Source organism: Nothobranchius furzeri, chromosome 5 (genome assembly GCF_043380555.1).
Source record: "Nothobranchius furzeri strain GRZ-AD chromosome 5, NfurGRZ-RIMD1, whole genome shotgun sequence".
Taxonomy (NCBI): Eukaryota; Metazoa; Chordata; class Actinopteri; order Cyprinodontiformes; family Nothobranchiidae; genus Nothobranchius; species Nothobranchius furzeri.
Window position 1 is genome coordinate 63,775,878 of NC_091745.1, and position 20,970 is coordinate 63,796,847.

At 39.9% G+C, this 20,970-nt stretch overlaps 1 protein-coding gene across 4 annotated transcripts in view; it reads left to right on the plus strand.

Moving 5' to 3' along the window:
- The window catches only part of septin7b (septin 7b), a 537,254-nt gene that overhangs the window by 512,863 nt on the left and 3,421 nt on the right, over positions 1-20,970 (plus strand). For 2 of the 4 annotated variants that reach the window (XM_070551004.1, XM_070551005.1), the window contains exons 2-12: positions 2,719-2,821; positions 4,267-4,373; positions 7,123-7,223; positions 8,910-9,044; positions 13,141-13,258; positions 15,403-15,495; positions 15,587-15,683; positions 15,855-15,906; positions 17,308-17,436; positions 17,949-17,969; positions 20,366-20,501. In XM_070551004.1, coding sequence (XP_070407105.1) covers positions 2,719-2,821; positions 4,267-4,373; positions 7,123-7,223; positions 8,910-9,044; positions 13,141-13,258; positions 15,403-15,495; positions 15,587-15,683; positions 15,855-15,906; positions 17,308-17,436; positions 17,949-17,969; positions 20,366-20,501 — 1,092 coding nt within the window. Of the gene's footprint in view, positions 1-31; positions 1,582-2,718; positions 2,822-4,266; positions 4,374-7,122; positions 7,224-8,909; positions 9,045-13,140; positions 13,259-15,402; positions 15,496-15,586; positions 15,684-15,854; positions 15,907-17,307; positions 17,437-17,948; positions 17,970-20,365; positions 20,502-20,970 lie in introns of those variants that run through there. The other 2 variants (XM_070551006.1, XM_054740870.2) reach the window with 2 other exon arrangements.

The following is a 20,970-nucleotide window of genomic DNA, read 5'->3' on the forward strand; positions in this document are numbered from 1 at the left end:
CGTACAATTTACGTACGTTTTGTGTCGTAGATTGGTTCAGTTTGCTGTGACTTACGTCGCGCATTTTGCGTAAATTGGGTAAAAGTAGTGAGAAGGGGGAATGTCGGCTTGTGAATGATCGGTGTTTGAGGCGGCAGGGAGCGTTAACATTATGGGTGAGACTGCCTCTGTCAGCTGCTCTTACAACTTACCAGAAAGCCTCGCTTTTAAATCATGGTGGTAATACTTTGAGTTAGGGTCGGTTGTACAATTTTAACAATCTGTTTAGCTTAGGCAGTTGTGGGAGCAACCAACGCCCAATCCGCCTCCAGTTGGATGGTTGTTAGCTTCGGTTCGCTAGCAGGCTGCTTAGCCTAACGGGAGTGCCATTTCCTGTCTTTAACTCTGTAGCAAAGTAGTTCAGTAAACGTTGATATTTGTTTTAAACACTAACCGAATGAACTATTGTAACACCCGGTTACATTTACACGTTGCTGTTTTAAAAATATAGTCTTAAAATGGCTGCATTTGATAACTAGCTTAATTGGGCTCGTAATTCTGATAAAAACTCTCACATATAACGCTAAGTAAGTTTAGTCACGGTGAATGTGTTGGGAGGCACGATGTGCGCTTTTGTGGTTTTTGTCTCGACATTTAATTTTCTCCAGGATTAAGATTAAACCCATTTGATCTAAGACCTATTCGAAATGTTTTTAATATACACAAGGGACCGAGTTATTTTCTTTTTTTTTAGATCATGTACTATCAATATTTAGAGTAGCTCAGCATGAGTAACTGCATAATACCAACGCTGTAAATTCGGACATGGGTGATGCCAGGTTAGACATAAGGAGGTTACGGCTGCCATCTAATCTGGATTACAGTAGATCTAGTACCTCGGGGTTCATGCTTTGACTTAACTTTTCCGTTGCTTCAGATTGTAACCCGTAAATTGGAACGCTGCTCCCATTTTCTTTCTTTTCCCCCTCAAATAATGAGTAACCAGTCTAGGTGTTCAGCCTAAATCTGCACTCACTCTAAAATGTCACCTCCACCTGCTACAACTTCCTTTAGCAGACCTCTCAAATGTTACCGGAAAGGAAATACAGTTTGATAAACTGCTCTCTCATTTATCCACTTTGTGTTTTACACTAAAAAGATTACTGATAATGGTTTGTTAGTCCCAGATTCTCAGAGTGTGATGCTACTGGATATCAGCTGCAATTTCTGTTGGACAATCAGCATATAAAGTCCTAGAATCACACAAAAGACATGTGGGTTGCTGTTGGCAGGCAGGAGATGCTCTGGCATAAGAAGCAGAAATCCTCTCATAGCCACAAGGCTTAAACAAAAGGCTGCAACACTGAACGGACCTAGTTTATGGTGCTGCTGACATTAAAGAAGCAAGTGGAGTGGAATATGTACACATTTTACAGTTCCTGGCATTGTGATTTGTTTTTGTTGTATTGGTTCACACAACTTGGACACTGAATATGTGTTTTTTTCAGATGACCTGGTATTGATTATCTGTTGTTTTTGTGCTCTCTTTTTTTGTTTCTTTACAAACACTGACATCGTGATGATGATCAACACGGTACAGCTGTAAGTACAAAAATGTTGGTTATGTTTCAAATAACTGTCCAGTTCATTTTAAATAAACATTTCAGACTTAAAATTGACCAGGTTCACTGAGCAACCTTTTTTAACTTATTTTTTAATCATGATCGATCAGTCTGTGTTTAACATGAGAATGAAAATAGTCTAACTGCTCTGATTAAAAGCCGATCAGACATGCATCGCATTGAAAATTAGCGTACATGGACTCATCCATCTTGGCTTGGAGACAGAGAAGGATGTTGAGTTAGCATCCAAGGAGAGAGCAGAGGTCATCTCAGCTAATGAAAGCTAGTCGTTAGCATTAGCAAATCCACCACATGTCAGAAATCCTTCAGGCTTCTGTTATTTGTAAAAATAAAACGTCAACGTTGCAGAGCAAACTGAGTCAGTGGTAGAATTGCACTTATGTTAGCCAATCAGAGGCGAGTTGTCCAAATATCAGGAAATAAGACTCCAAAACGTTCAATTTTCTGCTCCCCTTTGCGCTGGCTCATTTCTACTTCCTGAAAAAGGAGCGCCAGTGCTTCTTTCCCACAGAGATTGACCCACAAAGCATTAATTTATACCAAAGACTACTGCAAATGTGTGTGTGTGTGGGGTGGGGGTGGGGGGGGGGGACATGGTCTTTAAGCTTGCTAGTTAAACATCTCTGGATAATCTCTGATTTTAACTCTTTTGTCTTCTCTGCAAGGCGATATGATGGAATGTGATCCAAGTTTTTAAAGATGTAAAAATACACGTTTACAAAGCGTTTACCATGCTCGTCTTCGGTACTTGACATAACGTCACGTTATCGGCCATATTACCTTTACCTGCCATTTTTTATAGCAAAGTTTTATGCTAGTTTATTATATTTTATTCTACTTTATTCTATTTTTTAATTATATTATTCATGTTATATGTAGCACGTTAGTACCGAAGCAAGTTCCTAGTTTGTGAATCGTTTGTTCACTAACAATGGCAATAAACCTTTTCTGATTCTGATTCTTTGAGGTATATTTAGGAGTGTCATTGAAAGCTGAGGTGGTCAGAAGATTTTATTCTAGCCTATGGTGAAATAAAGAGGCGCAGAATTGGACTGCTTTGTGGTTTTAATCTAAAAAAAAAAAATCTGTCTTTCAGCAACAAAAGAACCTGGATGGATATGTTGGCTTCGCAAGCCTGCCCAACCAAGTGTACAGGAAGTCTGTGAAGAGGGGCTTTGAGTTCACCCTGATGGTCGTGGGTAAGAACACATACTGCTCAGCAATTGGTTTACTCACGTTTTTGTTTTCCTTGTGGCAAGAATTCAGTTTTCTCAGTATTTTTTCTCTTAAGAGGAATTCTAGTGTGTGTATTTGTGTAAAGTGATATTTACATACAGGAACCTTTCTCAAGTGTAGACTGCTGACACAGGGAGGATTTGCATCTCTCCTTTATTTAATGTCTGCCAGGTCCTTGACACTTTTCTCGCCAAAGCAAAACGTTTGGTTTGGATTTATCTACAACTGCACCCGGCTAATCAGAAATGCACACATTTTTGCTAAATGCTTGGATGTGGCTGTTGACTCTTGTCCAAGTTATTCCTTAGCCCTATTTGGAGGGAAAATGTGTCCCAGGGTCAGAACCATTTCCTGTGGAGGGACCAACAGAGTTTGTGCTCAGCAGGCATCTAGGAACATCGTGTTTTGTTCACAGCAGACAGATTCAAAATGTTAGCAAGTGCTCTTTTAATTGTTATTAGAACGTTCCAATAGAATATAACCACAATAATGCACTCGTTTTTCACTTTTGGATGGTGACCAAGTGAGTCTCTTCGGTCAGTTTTTTTGACAAATCTCTTGATTTTGGGCATAATCATAGAAAAGATGAGAAAAGGCATCACAACATGAATCGTAGAGGAGCTGCTTTGGGCGTTCTGGTAGTTTAATGCATCCCATTGTTCTCACACTCACACAATATTCAGCTGGTCCTGGTTCAGATTGGCCCCAGGCCCACATGTCCCCACCATTCCCACATGCGATGCATCACCGGTGTGGTGTGAATGAGGAAGAGAAATCAGTATGGCATCAGCTATCGTCGCATCAGTGTGCCACGTGATCTGCAACCTGTTCGCGCTTTTACAGAACAGCTCTTTGCAGCGCTTTATGCTGCGGTGAACAAAATAATCACGTAGTAGTCTAAACTCACGGTCACGTGCCTCTTGTATTAGGTCTGACACAAGCAGCACACATCCCTTTTAACTAGGGCTCTGCTGTAAACGCTGCTTGGTTAAATATTGACTCCTGGCCTTCAGCCAAGCCAGGCAGTGCCAGTGGTCATTTCCACTAATGATCCTTTTTATTGGGAGTTTGGAAACAGGGGACACAATGGTCAGCCAAGCTTGAGAAGACTCTCAGACCACACAGCCAGTCAGCAACACGTAACAAGAGCCATTGTCTGCCTTGTTTTTGCAGCACTCTTAACTGCTCAGCCCAAATAGATGGATATCTTTGGCCAAAGTCACTCATATCCCTGGAAAGGCACGTGATCCCTGGTTGTCAGCAGTAAACTTTGACTAACGTTTCATTCCAAGTAACGAAGCAGTTGTTTACAAACAGGTGTTCTAATCATGAGGGAGTGCAAGTCAGCATGTTCTCAAAATACTGATGCGTCTTCTTGTTTTGTCTATTTTATTTTTTATTTTTCCAGGTGAATCCGGACTGGGCAAGTCGACTTTGATTAACTCTCTGTTCCTAACAGACCTGTATTCAGCAGAGTACCCTGGACCTTCGCACCGAATCAAAAAGACTGTACAGGTATATTTATCAAAAAAAAAAAAAAAAAATATATATATATATATATATATATATAAAGTATTTAGAGTAATTGTTATTAATTTAATTAAAACTCAAATTTGTTTCCAAATCACAAACAAGTTTCTTCATCAGAAATCTGGACAGTCATGTTGACAAGCTAAAAACGGCAACAAAAGTTTTCCACACGCATGAGCTGATCTACTGCTATTGTTCATCAACAAGATGGCGATGAACAATGAATAGGAGATCGAGTTTACCACAAAAACCACTCAGTCGAGCACCTTAATCTTAATATCACAGCAAAACCTTAAGATAACATCCAAACTTCAGAAAACAAGACTCATTATTCAGAATAACAATCGATGAAAGGTTGAAACGGACTAAAAACTCCTGGTGTAAAAACCTCTACTTTCATGTTTTCACTCATACAGTTGTGATTTTTAAAGCCTTGGGTGCTCCTGCTGTATGACTGACAGCACTGGTGTCTTCTCAGGATGGTTAGCTAGCGGCATCAAGAGAGACTGCATGTTGGTGCATGCTACTGAGTGTTTTCTGCTGCTAGTTTTATACTTATATACTCGCATTGTAATGAAATCTTGTTTGTTCTTCAACAGCTGAAACTCAAAAATTAGAAAATGGTGCAAAAGTCCATTTATTTTAGTAATCCATCTTAGACCGAGAGACCCTCTAAAGGGTCAGGAACCCTGTGCAGGTGTTCTGGATTCATTAGCTGATTAGAGTGTGATACTTTTCACAATATTCTAATTGTTTGAGATTTCTTAATTTGGGGTTTCATAAGCTGTAAACCATAATCATCACAATTATAACAAAGTGTTGGGATATCTGGACTTGCATGTAATGAGAATCTCATATATTAGTTTCACTTTTTAAGTTAAATTACTGAAATGAATGAACTTTTACACCATAATCAAATTTTTAGAGTTTCACTTATAGATTTAAGTTCAGTTCGGTTTATTTATATAGCGTCAAATCACAACGAGTTGTCTCAGGGCACCTTACCAAGTAAACATTCCACTTAGTTCAGTTCATTAAGCCAGTTAGTTAAAATTCCATGCTGTAATTTAACGAAACATAGCGGGAAAACAGGTAAACAAAACTGCTCTGTGTTTCAAAAAAGAACTACAGCATGGAATTAGAGATACGGCACAGCAAGAACACACCTAAGACAGTTAGTTAAAAGTTTCCTATGTAAGGAATCCAAGCACATTGCGTTGAGTCACTGACTTATTGTGTCAGCGACTTTTACAGCAATTCTCATACGAAGCAAGCAGTAGTGACAGTGGAGAGGAAAACTTCCCTTTAACAGGAAGAAACCTCCACCAGAATCTGGCTCAGAATGTCTGCCATGAAACATACATGCTCTCTCACACACACACACACACACACACACACACACACACACACACACACACACACACACACACTAGGTGTTTATATACTAAGTAATGTTTCTATGGCTGCATCAGTTGCTATTTCTTAGACTATATTTCTTATCTGAATGAATCCGTAGATAATTCAACAGACTGGTGGTAGCGCTCTGTTAAAGAACGTATACAGTCAAGATCGGGAGAGGGAGATTGTTTAATGGGTTTAGTCAGATCTAAAAATTAGGGATGCTCTAATATAGAAGTCGACCAAAATAGATTTTTCTATTGCTAATATGTAGGAGACATGGTCAACCGATGGCAGGTATGTACTGCAGATTTTCTAAGCCCGTTTTCATGGCCAATATCTAGATATTTTCATCTTATTTTCAGGCAAAATTGTCATTAAAAACACCTGTTGATGCACAAAATTTCTGAAGCTGAATTCATTTTTGAACTCTGAATTTAACTCTTAAATCTTAAAGGTACATAATGTAGAAGATAACTAAAAATGGTATCCTGTGGTAAAATTGGGTTACTGCAACCACAATTCTGGAACTTTTTGCTGGCGCTGCAGTATTAGCTTGCAGGAGACACGGCAACCCCACACTCACTGATGGTAAACAGTTAAGTCCCTCCTTCCTTTGTTTTGAAAGGAGAAAAACTGACAATGCCTGCTGGATATGAAATATGTTTCAGTATTACCTTCCTTCCAAAATGACTGAAACATTAGAATATGTTGGGATTTCTCACTGTAAAGTTCTCATTATATTCTTACATACTGCACCTTTAAATTTGTGCACTGCTCAGTGTTAAAGTAAGACACCTAAATAAAGTAAATTTATTATGCAGATGTTATTAGTGAACAAAAAATACATTTTAATAAAATTCTGCAACAGCACCAGGCTCCCCAAAGATGTGCCCGACTTTAAACCGGCTTTACTAAGGACAAATATTGGCCCAGTATATCGGTCTACCCCTACTCTGATATGGAAATTTGGGCCATTATTGATATTAATACTCCTGTCCTGGCCAATAAACAATACTTACTGATATATTTATATATTTTATTACATTTTTGTCATTGTGTCTCTTCTGCAGTCACCCCCCCACCACACACAAAATCCTTCGCTACATCACTAACACGTGCCCAAACAAATACCTTCTAGTCAATTCCCTCCTGAATATCGTACACAAACGCATCATGATGGGGAAAAAAAACATTGACTGTTAATATCAGCCCAGTTTTACTTATCAGGCCGATGCTGATAAGTAAAAAAATGACTAACACCGGCCAGTACCGACGTTTATGCTCATATATTGTGTGTTTCTACTAAAAATACTTAATTTGTCTCTCCTGTCAGGTGGAGCAATCAAAAGTGTTAATAAAGGAAGGCGGTGTCCAGCTGCTGCTCACGATAGTCGACACCCCTGGGTTCGGAGATGCGGTGGACAACAGCAACTGGTGAGACTGAAACTGCATCTCTGCTGTTAACAAAACTAGAGGTGTGACTCTTCACTTGTCTCCCGATTCGATTGCGATTATTGGGCCAACGATTGAATTCGATTCGATATCCCGATGCATCACGATTATTTCATATTGATTTGTTTTCATCGATAAATAGAAAATGTCAGATAATTGCTTTTTATTTCATTTTTATTTTTAATGAAAAACGTTATTGATACAACCTGCCATCCCTCAAAAACTCTCCATTCACAGCAGGTTAGGACAAAACATTTTAAACATTTAAGAAGATTTAACAAAGTAAAACATCTGTTTCCTCGTTCAACAGCCACACCTCAAGCTGAGAAAAACACGCTTTGCAAAAACTTACAAAATCTAAAAAATTACTGAAAACCTACAGGACACATAATGTAATAATAAAATACATAATGGGTTCATATATGAGTGTTTAATGTCTCTGAGCAGCTCTAGAGTCAACTATTTATGCCACAGTTCAAGGGTGTCAGAAATAACACCAAAGGAAATGTTTGACTTAGTTTGTTATTTTACCGTTTCTGAAATGTAGGAGAATGAATCAAGTTCAGTTTGATGCAGAAAATAATAAAACACAAAACATATTCTACACTTCCAATAATATTTAAGATGTGTGTTTTATTCTTTCTGATAATAACACCAGCAGAAGGCTGTGGGCTGGATTAGGATTAAATTACCCAGCTGATGGATCTCTTTCACTAACCAGCTAACTACAAACCTTTCCACTAACCTGTCCTGTGTGACCCTCACCATGTAATCCTCATGTCCATGCTGTCTCTGGAGGAGCAGATAGGAAACAAGATCCCCTGTAACTTAAAATGAACCAAAGCTTCCTCCCAGTTTCTCTTTAAGCTGAATTTAACATCAGTTTATCATCATGAAACAAAAGAATAAAGTGGAACAAGAACTTCTGTCTTCTATTTCTCTCTCCTTTTAACTTCTCCGTGTCCCTAAATAAAAGAGACAGACGATCACGCTACAGCCGCCGTCATTGACAACCCCCCCCCCCCCAAGGCCGGATCTCCCGGCATCACAACGCTCGGTCTGACTGAGCGCTTCGAGGAGAAATAATAATGAAATTATGAAAACAATAATGCGTGTTTTGAGCATCGGTTTGGAGGAACGTCCTCTGATCTTCTCTCGCGTGAGCAGACAATGTCTCTCTCTCCCTCTCTCAGTTGCTGTGCGAGCGAGCGGAGCGCGCCGCGTGACAACCCACTCAATTAACATAATTCATGGCCCAAATCCAACAGAACCGGTCGGGCTGATTTGGTTCCGGTTCGGTCTCAGGTTACAACTCTAGCGCTCAGCCCTGCAGTACCACCTTAAGGCGGAACAATACTTGGTAAATGTGGAGGACACTCACTCTGACAGATTTGAAGAAGAAGAAGAAGAAGAAAATATCATTTACCACCACCTGTAGACGGTTCAGAATGACGGTCTCTTTATCATTTGGATGCTGCGCTGGTGCCGCCGTTAAAAAAACAAAACTACATTCCACTATTATCGATTATGGCATATTCTTCTACGATGCAGAATCGTTTATGTCCGCATCCCGATGCATCAATTATTTGATTATTTTCCTCAGCTCCAAACAAAACGGTGTTAAAATGCATCTTTGTCTGTAAACATGAAGTGTGTGGTCTTGTGCAGCTGGCAGCCCATCATCGACCACATAGACAGCAAATTCGAGGACTACCTGAACTCAGAATCACGAGTGAACCGGCGACAGATGCCTGACAGCCGAATCCACTGCTGCCTTTATTTCATCGCCCCCTCGGGTCATGGGTGAGTATGGAAGTTGTTTTAAGTGTGTTTTATGTAGGATTTGTTGTATTTTTTTTACCACACATGGTGGAATAAAGGTCCTAAAATGCAGAATTTTTCTACATGACGACACTGGAAGGAAGTATGGAGTGCATAGAACTTTAAAATGAAAAAGGTGGAAAGGGAAAGGGTGTGAAAACAAGGACAGGAAATGAGTAGAGAAAGAGTGCTCCAAAGGTCAAAGAAGCCATTCATATTTTGATTCAGCCTAAAAGTAACGCTTGAATTACTCCAACCCTTGGGGTTTTCAGATAAAATCCCCACAAAACATTTTTCTTGAGGTTTGAAGAGCTGAAAATGTGTTTTGCTGTTTAACTCAACAACATCTCTGCTCAGATAGTAGCTCTGAGTCACGGTTTCCTGCTGATTAAGGGTTAAAATTCGGTTTCGTAAGAAGGAAACGAGAGAGTCGAATTTCATTAAGCTGGCAAAATACCAAGCAGAGGATACGGATCATCAAGGGTTTCCTAAAAAAGATGGCTGTGTGGAATTTTAATTATGATGTTTATTATTCACAAGCCACCAGATCTTCTGCAGCTGGTCTACTGCTGAAATAGGCTCTCCACTGCTGGCTTCTGGTTCATTTATCTGCTCTCATGTAGTTTCAGAATGTGTCACAATAGGAAAGTTTTATTCTCTACGTGTATTTCTTCACTCATTTCAGGTTCAGATGACAGCTTTTATCTTTAACTCATTCACTGCCAGCTGTTTCCTGATAAGTAAAGCCCTTCGCTGCCAGCGTTTTTCAGTTTTCACTGTTCTTTTAAGTCACAGAACATTGTGGCGCTAGGATGACGTCAACGCCAAAACTCACAAAACAAAGATAGACTCACCTTTTACATCAGGAAGAATCCGCACGTTTCCAGCGTTATCCGTTCTTTCGTAATCCGTTGTCGAATTGTGATCGGCAGAAGCTTTTCAGGTTCGCGCCTCACTTTTTTTTACTGCAGATTTAAAACGATCTAACACATGGATTTTCTGCTTCCTGATTACGTGACGTGTGACGTACACGGATGAAGATCAGCTTTAGAGCTGGGATGTTTGTTCTCACGGTGCGGGGGCTCGTTTCGACGTCCACACATTCATGAGCTACATTGTAGCCACAGCTGCCCTGGGGTACACTGACAGAGGCAAGTCTGCCATGCACAGGCACCCCCAGTCTTTCCGACCGCAATCAGCAGGCAATGTGGGTTAAGTGTATTGCCGAAGGACACAACGGCAGCGAAAGACTGAGCAGGGCTCGAACTTGCAGCCTTCCGATTACGGGGCGAGCACTTAACTCCTGTGCCACTGTTGCCCATGTTCTAACAACTAATGGTAATAACTGGCTAATGCAAGCTAACTGATGCTAAATAAGCCACAAAGTAAAAAGATCTACAATGTTGGACAAAAATCCTTATTACTTACAAGTCCAGTAGCAACAAAGCCAGGTCTCCATTAGCCCTTGATTTCATAGCCTCCTTTAGCTTCCTCAAACTAGTGTAGGCCGCACCGATGTTCACTCTGGTTTTAGCTCTACCATGATGCCAACAAAAAAGTAAAATTCTTCTTCTTCTTGTGCTTTTGACTGTTTGCTAATTGAATTAGCTAACTGCTAGCCTTTATGTTGGCACAGGAAATGGCTATTGCTGTAACGCAGATGGAGACCTCCCACTAGTGTTCCGATCCAAACCACAAAATTGTTAAATTCTGGTCAGCAGAGTGCTCTCCAATGTAAAGTTGATTATGTTTATGGCTCAAGAACCAGTGCAACCAGTTTAAAAGCAAAAGCTTAAAACTAGTCAGTGTTGCTTTAATGTAAACTAGTTTTTGTGGGTCTGCATTTTTTAAGCTGATGAGACTCAAGTTGCTGTTGTAGGGTTCTTTTCTTGTCCTCTCCCCATCTGCCTGTTTTATATGGGACTTTGTGTTTGCACAAGCCCGTGCTCTCGCCCACACAAGCGTGACTTTATCCTGGAGGATGGGCACCATATGCTCCCATACAGACCACAGAGCATCCCCATTTCACCACCCGACTGCTCTCACAGCAGCACATTGGTCTCAGATAAAAGGCAGACATCCATACCGTCGCTGCACAGATGGCTCTGAGTTAAACTCAGAATTTTTATTTTTATCATTTGTTTTTATTAGGGCTGCACAATAAAGAAGGAAAGAACATAATTTTTATATAGCGCCTCTCAAAATAAAAATCATGAGGCACTTCACATGAACCAAAAAAAATTTAAATGTAAAAAATTTTCAATGTAAAAAGACTTTTTTTTTAATGATTAAAAATATGGTTGAAAAAAATTGATTAAAAAATTTGAGGAAAGGGAGAGAGAAAATGAATAGGAAAGAGGGAAATAAGTGGATCCCGGGAAAGGCGAAATAGGTAGAAAGAGCAGAATAAGGAGAGGGTGATGATGAAGGTCATGCAAAAGCCAGCTTGAACAGGTGAGTTTTCATCTGCTTTTTAAAGGAGACCACTGAGTCTACTGATCTCAGGCTCAGGGTATCGGCCGATGTTTTCAACATATCGGTATCGGTCCGATAAGGAAAACTGGGCCAATATTAACAACCGATATTTTTCCATCTTGTTTCCGTTTGTGTATTTGTTTCAGATGGTGATGATGTGGAATTTTATAGTCCTGTGTAATCATCTCAGAAGTGTAAATATGTGTGGTGTGTTTGTGTATACAATAACTTATTGCCAGTTCCACTTTATAGAAATAAAGCTAAACATTCACAAATTCAGCTTGCATAATTATCAGTCTATACAAAATTTGCTGATCTCAGAAGCATAAATCAGTATCTGCAAATACTGGTTATCAGCTATAATAGTCATATTAATATCTGTATCAGTTAGGGCTGGGCGATATGGCCTAAAATCAATATCACAATATATTGAGGATTTCACCTCGATAACGATAAATGGATTATAACTACGGATAAACGCACAAACGAAAGCCACATGTATTATGTTAAGTCACATTTCTCTCTTGCTTTCCTTCGCTCTCGCTCTTAATCTGGTAAAAACAATGGAAAGGGGTACAGCTTCTTAAAGGGATGTGAACGTTGCCAAACTACACACATCTTTTCATTATTTAATTATCAAATTTATTGACATGGAAAATTATTGAGATAAGAGTCAGAAATTTCGATGATATATTTTCGATTTATTGCCCAGCCCTAGTATCAGCCCAAAATAACTCCTGTCGATGCATCTCTAGTTTTTACGCTTGTTACCTTAGTCTGACTCTGCAGTAGCATGACTGACTGTCTCTGAACTACCAGTTTGAGCACAAACCAGTTTTCTCTTTTAGAGCCAACATGACTGTTGTTTTTATTGTGCAGGTGTGTGTTTCAAACAGGAAGAGCGCTGCGTTTCTATTTTTTATGGTTTTGCATAATTGCACAAGCCTACTGGAGACCACTGATAGACCTTATGTAAATAACAACCCAGTCACATCTGTGTTTAGCTGGTGAATCTTTTGTTGCTGTTTCGTTTTTGTAAAGCTAAAATAAGGTGTTTTGGCTCAACAGCAAGAATGTTTTTTGCTGTTAAATGTGCATCACTTAGCTGTTTATTTAAATAATTGTAGGCCTTTGTGTGCTGTTACCCAGCAGCGTTTGTGTGGATTTGTCTCCTCTATTGGCCAGCTGTCGATGCCCTATTATAACTGTCCTTTTGTTGGATTTTTATTGCTGCTGTTTGTCCAGATGAGATAAGATCAGCTTCATATTTCTTGTTTAATTACCTTTTTTTGGCTACAGGGCACATGACCATTATTCACTCTCCTCAAACCTCTTAAGAGCTCCAGAGTCTGCTCCAGGGCAGATTTTAGCTCTGAGGGGCATGTCTGCTGTAACCTCAAATGAATTAAATCAAAATATAATCATATTTTATAAATAAAAAAGGGGAAATTCAAAACTATAATTGAATAATACGTCTTGTAGAATGTGATCTACAGGCTGAAGATAAAAGATTCTACATCTGTAGATTAGCGGTTTGGTGCAGTTTGACCACGTTTTATCTGTTAAAAATTACACTGAACGTGGAAACCTTATCTTTTCTCAGACTGAAGCCCTTGGACATCGAGTTCATGAAACGGTTGCATGAGAAAGTCAATGTCATCCCGCTGATCGCCAAAGCAGACACCCTCACCCCGGAGGAATGCCAACAGTTCAAGAAGCAGGTCAGTGGTTTCCACAGCTGCAGAGAAAAAGACCTCAGTCCTTGTTTTTATAAATGTATGCGGTGCTCTTCGGAATGATCACAATGTTATTCATCACAAAGTTAAATACAGAAACACCCCTTTGGTCTAGCATCTGTTTCTGTAAACGTTTATGTAAACTTGTATCGACTGTAGATTCTAGAAGGGCGCTGTTGGGCTTTCCTGATACTCCTGCTGTTCACCGTGGTTCAGTCAGCCTTGTTGGTTGGTTTGAAAATACCTTACACAAATGGGACGTTACTCTAAATTAAAACTGAGCCATTAGTTCAGTAAGGCTTTGTCTCACTGGGTTGCAAATGTTGGCAACACATTGTGAACTAGAGCTAAACAATGTTACATTTGAGAGTCAACATCACATTCTACGTGTGTTATTGTAACACATTGTGCTTCAATGTCAATAGCAACTGGACTTGATGTTTTCTAATGTTTTGGGTACCTGACATGCAGCAATCCACCAGTCAGTCGTTTTTAGGCAGTTTGTGGAAGCAGACCACGAGGGGTTGGTTATGTGAGATTTTGTAGTTTTTCTTTGGCTATTTGTTGCATCAATCGACAACATGCTGCTCTGCCACTGGTTCTAGCTACACTTGAGAATAGGGGCGGTTTTTTAAAAGTGTGGAACACTGAAAAACCATTTAAAAATTCTCATTTCTGATCAGAATCAGTTTTTCATGCAGGCTGAATATAAAAATAGTCTCCTACACATCTCCTGCATTAGCTTCTAAGAGAAAATAGATGGTGAAACTCTAGGAGTTGAAAGTCACACTGTCGCCAAACGTTGATGGACTCACCCATGGTGGCTCACGACGGGAAACGCTGCTGTTGGTTTAGCGTCCAGGAGACTGCAGAGAACATCTACTGTTAGCATTAGCAACTTTACCATACTCTAGAACTCCTTCAAACTTGTGTTATTTATGGAGATAAAACATCAGTGTTGCAAAACAAACAGTCAGTGGTAGAGTTATGTTGCTATTATCCAATCAGAGGCAAAATGTCCAAATATCAGGAAATAAGACTCCAAAACCTGTCATCTGAAGCTCAGCTGTGATGTGGCTCACTTCTAGTTCCTGGAAATGGTGCACTGGTATATAATTTGTCAACTGTTGGCTCTGATAAAGATCTCAATCTAAAGGTTGAAGCTAACATGATGATGCTAACGGAGGATATGATGTATACTTTGTAAGAAAAAGGTGCATCTGTTGGAGATTTAAGAAGTCTTCAGCCATTTTATTATGTTGGATTGTGGACATAAGACTTGTGGACTAATTATTTAATTGGAGGATGTTAATTGGACCCTTGTGGACAAAGAGATGGATCTGTTCTGTCTGTGATATGAGGCTTTGAACAGTGAGTTGCACATTGTTTTACATTTCTGAGTGGTTTGACAAAAGTGTTTAGAGTGCCTACAGTTATGATTTTATCAAGTGTTAAAAATGCTGATTTGACCGGGGAGAGTGTCTGTGGTACGTAAAGCACCAACAGGGTTCATTTTCAACATGATCACCAAAGTGCAGCAAAGCCTAAAGTGGTTTTCAAGCCATCTGGGGGAAAAATCCTGTATTTTTTAATATTGCAGCGTTAGAGAAAACCTTAAATGTGGATTTGTTTTCCCCACTATCATGCTGCCCGATTGTGAATGGCATTCAGGAGTTTCCTACGGGGTCATCGACTTCATCGTGTCACTCTCAGGGTCTCGCTGTTGCAGTGCAGGGATTTAGAAAATGTTAAAAATTCAAAATTTCCTTTCTAGATCGATGGTGTGCGTGAGTCAGATGTGAGAAACAACAACCAGTTTTATAAATTGCAAAAAAAACTGAAACAATTAAAGACACTTTTTTACTGAAGTGTGACAAAATGTGTTGCCTTATAACCTTGAGGTGAGCTGGAAGTTTGTAAAACTTCTCACAAAAGTCACAACAGTTGAGTGTGACTCCTGAAGATTTGCACATTTTTGTCTTTTAATTTTGTATTTCAAACAAGTTGCCGACAGTCTGTTTAAACATAATCAATATTGATTTATTTTACAGCTTAAATAAGAAAATATATGATGATAAATTACCAATTTACTAGTTGAGTTTCAGAGCACGCTCCTCCTTTCTCTCCAGATCATGCGAGAAATTCAAGAACACAAAATCAAGATTTATGAGTTTCCAGAGACGGATGACGAAGAGGAGAACAGACTGGTGAAGAAGATTAAAGTACGCAATCTGACAAGTTCTCACGGCCATATTTAGCATGAATAGGTGCCTCATAAGAGCCTATTTTTATCAATCAACACTGTTCTGCTAGGACAAGCTGCCGTTGGCTGTGGTTGGAAGCAACACGATCATCGAGGTGAACAGCAAAAGGGTGAGAGGACGACAATACCCCTGGGGGGTCGCAGAAGGTAACCATGTTTGTTCACTTCACAGAAAGATTTTATTACACAATAAAAGTTTTTAACATTTGATTTTTTTATTTTCCAGTGTGTTAGGTTGTTTAAGAAATTCTGTCATTGGCTTTTCGGGTACAAAATGATCTTTAATTTGGTAACGGATGTTTTATTTTTGACTTCTAGTTGAAAACAGCGACCACTGTGACTTCACCATCCTCAGGGACATGCTCATCAGGTACAACAGCAGGCTTTCATTTAGTTATAAGGCCGTAACAGTACGTATAGCTTAGTTTTACTGTCACTGTGGGGGAACAAAGTGGGGAAATAAAGTTTGTGCTGTGTAAACCGGTACGGCTTTGATGACATTTGAAATAAAACTTTACTTCCAGTAAATTCTCCAATGAAAGATTCTCAGATAACAAAATGTATGAAATAAAAATGAAGGATATGTATGTGTTTATATATCTTTTAGGAAGCTAACAGCAGTACTGTCTTTCTCAGCTGTAGCTGAAGCAGGCTGAGCTGTTGGAAAATAGTTTCTCTCTTTAGGAAATTAACATTACAATGTCTCTCTTCTCACTAGGACCAGAGGCAGCTTGTTTATAATAAGCCCCTTATTCCCGTTTTGATGCTTCCTGACCTTTTAGCCAGCTGAATCCCTTCTGGGTTGCTGTGCTGTTTGTTTTCTCCTTGGTGTTTTTTTGATCAATTGTTGCAAGACCTGCCAAGGATAACTGGATAATCCAGATCATATTTAAGATGCCACGTTCAAATAAAGACAATGGTTTTAAACCGTATGTGCCCACCTACATTCATAATGAAGGTGAGGTAACAAACTTCTTCTTTAGGTTACTAAGTGATGATGCATGCTAGCTCTTTACTAGCCAAAGTTAGCACAGTGTTGAAGCAATGCTAACAATGTTATCAGAGATACATTAACATCATGAGTCTTTTTTTTTTGGTATCTTAAATGCTAACTCTCTGCTGACGTGTTAGCGTTTCTTCCTCACTGTGCTAGTAAAGAGCTAGCATGTATCATTTAGCTACCCAAAGCAGAAGCTTGTTCACTTACCTTTATAGTTATGAATGTAGGCACACATACAATTGAAACCCTTTGTCTTTATTTGATAGTTGCGTCTTAGATGTGGCCTAGGTTATGTTATGTACGTTGTTGATCGTTATTCTCAGCAGTTCCTGCAGCCATAGTGCACAAATACCACGGAGTACAGTAACGTTACTGTGACCTGGAAATGATTCAACCGGCTAAGAAGTCAGGAGGTGTCAAACCAAAGGTCTGTGACCTATTTCACAGCTCTTTGATTTATAATCTTCCTGGTTAATGAAGGGCTTTGTATCTGGGACCAATACCAGGCTACGTGGACCGGGTCGGTCAGATCCTAAATTTCTGGACGAGTCTGTCCTGTACCAAACGTTTTTGTAACAAAACCGTTACTCTGGGTCACACACACTGCTAACAGTCCACAACAAAGGCTTTATTTAGCTTTTCCTTCACCTCTTAAAGAGTTCCTGTCTCAGTCTTCTCACGTCTCCTTCGACATCTCCATAGATAGTTTCATAATTTATCTGTAGTCGGAGGATTACATAGACAGATCTATGATCTGCTTCCTACACACAGAACTCACATGCAGGACCTGAAAGACGTGACAAACAATGTCCACTATGAAAACTACCGCAGCAGGAAGCTGGCCGCCGTCACCTACAACGGAGTGGACAACAACAAAGCTAAAGGACAACTATCCACCAAGTAAGTCCTCCAGCTGGTGTCTTTGCAGAGGCGTCCACCCTAACATCTGTCCCATCGAGTGATCGGTAGAAGACTTTTGGCTGTCATGTTGTGATGGTGATCAGACTTTGTAGTCTGATTTTAAAAGTATTAACGTTGTATGTGAAAGGAAATCTGCAGTGTTACAGTAGTTCTTACCTTCTGTTTGAGGTTTGAAAGACTTTTTGACATTTCTCTGATTTGAACTGATTTTCTCAAAGTCTCCATTGAAACTCCAGTGTTGCTTCTTCAGTCATAATGAGATGAAATACAAATGTCTAACTCTCTAAGCTAACTCATAACTAAACACTGATTCTAACACACAGCTACATTTTTGCTAATGTTACACTCGGCTCACAAAATCAACCTTTTCTGTTTTCCATCTGCAGATGAGAGGCTAGCCTGAGTCACCCAATACATTTAATAATACGGTTGCTAGTGCATGACCTCATTGCATGGTGTGTGTCTGTGTTTGTGTGTGTTTTTGTTTTTAGACTTGACACAGTTGAAGGGATGTAAGTGATCTTTTTTTATTACATTTGTTTTAGCTCCTTTAAGATTCCACCTTTTCCTGACGCCCTTCCTGTTTCTCCCTCCGTGGTGGCAGCATTTGGATGTTCTTTCCTTATTTTTGCTCCTCCCGACTCGTTGGTGTGGGTTCCGATTTTTGAGGAGGAAAACTAATTTGGTATTCCTCCTGCATGTCAGAAAGGTTTTCCAGCTCGGGTTGTGACTTTTGAATTTGTTTTCCAAGACAAACTCTTTCCATCTGTGATGTTGACGCCTTTCATATAAGCTCACAGTGGAGGTTTGTGCTTGAAATTTTTGGAGCGACTGCAAATTCAAAGGAGACATGAAGGTTTTCTCTTGTCACTCTTGATTTGACGTTTATAAACTAAATTCAGATCGGCAAACGGTTTAATTACTAATAAAACCACAAACCTATATTCCTGAAGTTTCCTCAGCTCACGTCAGAGCTCTTGAAGAAAAACAGGAAAAGAACGAGGCTTGATGGAATTCCTGTTTTTTGCAAATTCAACTCATTCAGATGAGTATAACAGAAAGCCATCTGTTCCAAGTTCTAAACACAATAGCTAAACTTTAATAATCAAAGTGACCATATTGGGTTATTTATGTAGGCTGTGCAGGCTGCAAGTGCTTAAGTAGTTATTTAAATAAAAATTAAGAGTCCTTTAACACTCTGGAGGTAGGCGTTGCAGATTTGCAACGTTAAAACCTACCTACCCGGTTACTCCACATACGTATTTCACGAGCATTTTTAACTCAGAAGTACCCTTGAGGGACTTAGTTGTTCGTCCTTTTATCAAAACTTATTTTGAGCCTGAGAGGGCTAAATCTGTCAGGGCTTGTTGCAACTTTTAACCTTTAAGTATTTGGTTGAGTTTCCTGTACCGGTGCACCATTTCCAGGAACTAGCAGTGACCCACGTCACAGCCGAGCTTCAGAAGGCGGGTTTTAGTCTTATTTTCTGATATTTGTACATCTCGCCTCTGATTGGCTAACAGCAACATGACTGGCACCATTTGCTCTGAAAAGTTGATGTTTTATCTCCACAAATAACACAAGCCTGGAGGAGTTCTGCTGTGTTGTGGAGTTGATAATGCTACCTGTTAGCTTCTACTAGCCAAGATGTTCTCTGCTGTTTTCTGGACACGAAACCAGCAACAGCCTTCCTCGTCATGAGTCAACATGGGTGAGTCCATGAATGTTAAATGACAGTGTGACGTTGATCTGTCAGGCTTTTCAGATCCTAGAGTTTCTCCAGCTATTATCTATCAGAAGCTAATGCAGGAGATAGGTGTAGGAGACTATGCTCATGTTCAGCCAGCATGAAAAACTCAGAGCGATTGATTATAATCAGAAATAATCATTAAGAAAATATTTTTTCAGTGTTCCATACCTTTTAAAAAAAAGGACTTTTATTCTGGCCTCATTTCTGTTTTTATTCCTGCCTTCATGTGATTCGGTAAGCGCTTCACAGATTTCATGACTGTCCTCTGGGCTCTTGCTAACTTCCTACAGAGCTTCACTAATCTGCTACCTTCACTTTCATCATGTGTTGTTTCCTGTCACAATGTTGGTGGGTTCAAGTCATTCCTGCACTTCCTTTATGGTCTTTTTTCTGAGGAAAAGCACGATGAAGTTGTCCCATTAGTTTGTTCGAAGTCCAAACAGAGGCTTTATGTTCCACTTTTTGTCTTATTTCTACCAAAAATTAAACAGAAAGTGGGGGGAAAGCATAATTTGCAGTCGTAGCAGGGTTGCTTGACTAAGGCAGACATGGAGCAGGATGAAGCAGAGCCTCTGAAGATGAGCTGGTCAACAACATGAAGCTCCAGAAAAGCGACAAGGGAGAGATAGACGGGGAGAATGAGAGAAGCTAAAAGCATTCAATATAGTTTGGAGCGTAGACGATGAGACATGAAGCACATTAAACCAAAAACTGGAATATTTAGATGTCTATATTCATTTGGAAAAAATTCCACAGTGTTATTAGGGCTGCAGCAGAAAACGAGCAGTTTCCTTTACTCAGGAGCTGGGTTGTGGACACCGTTAGGAAGGCAGTGATGTAATCAGGAGAAAGGTGGGGAAAATCCTAGTGCTTAACCCAGAGCAGGAATCTTTGTCCCTCTTTTGTCTTTTCCTGCAAACTCCTCCAGTGTGCATGCTAAACCTCGGAAAGGAAAGGAAGGCTTGTTCGTTTCCTGTTTTCATGACAAATAGGTTCAAAACTTTGGGTTTGTTTATGAACGGCTCTGTTTGTGTAGTTAGGAATGTGTTGGCATGTGTGTGCTGGCAGTACCTTTCTAACCGTGTGTGTGTGTGTGTGTGCGTGCGTGCACGTGTGTGTGTGTGTGCGTGTGCGTGTGTTGACACACTTCCTTTGCAGGAGTCCTCTGGCCCAGATGGAGGAGGAGCGGCGAGAGCATGTGGCCAAAATGAAGAAGATGGAGATGGAAATGGAGCAGGTGTTTGAGATGAAAGTCAAGGAAAAAGTGCAGAAGCTCAAAGACTCTGAAGCAGAGGTAACACACACACACACACACACACTGATGTTGCTTAACCCTTTCTGGGTGGCTTCATGCTGATGTGTCTGTGGTTGAACGAAGAAGTGTTATTTAGCTTCGTCACATTCACACAGTAGCTCCTGCTAGGAATGGACTTGTTTTATTTCAACAAGAAAAAAGTGTGAAGTGTGAAACAAACTATTTATGAATTTATTCACAGTTGCAGTTAGTTTCTTTTTCAGTTAACAATTTCATTTTGCACAAAATAATTTAAAAAATTGTGTTTTCTTAAACAACTCAAAACACAATAGATTTAGATTTAGAAGGAGCAATGTGGTTGTTGTCCTGATCATGGAGCACTGGACCAGCTCAGTACCCTTAGGGGGTTCTGGAGGGTGCATGGGAGTTCGTCCAACCGGTCTACATGTGGATTTGAAGAAGGCGTTCAACCGTGTTCCTTGAGAGGTCCTTTGGGGGGTACTTTGGG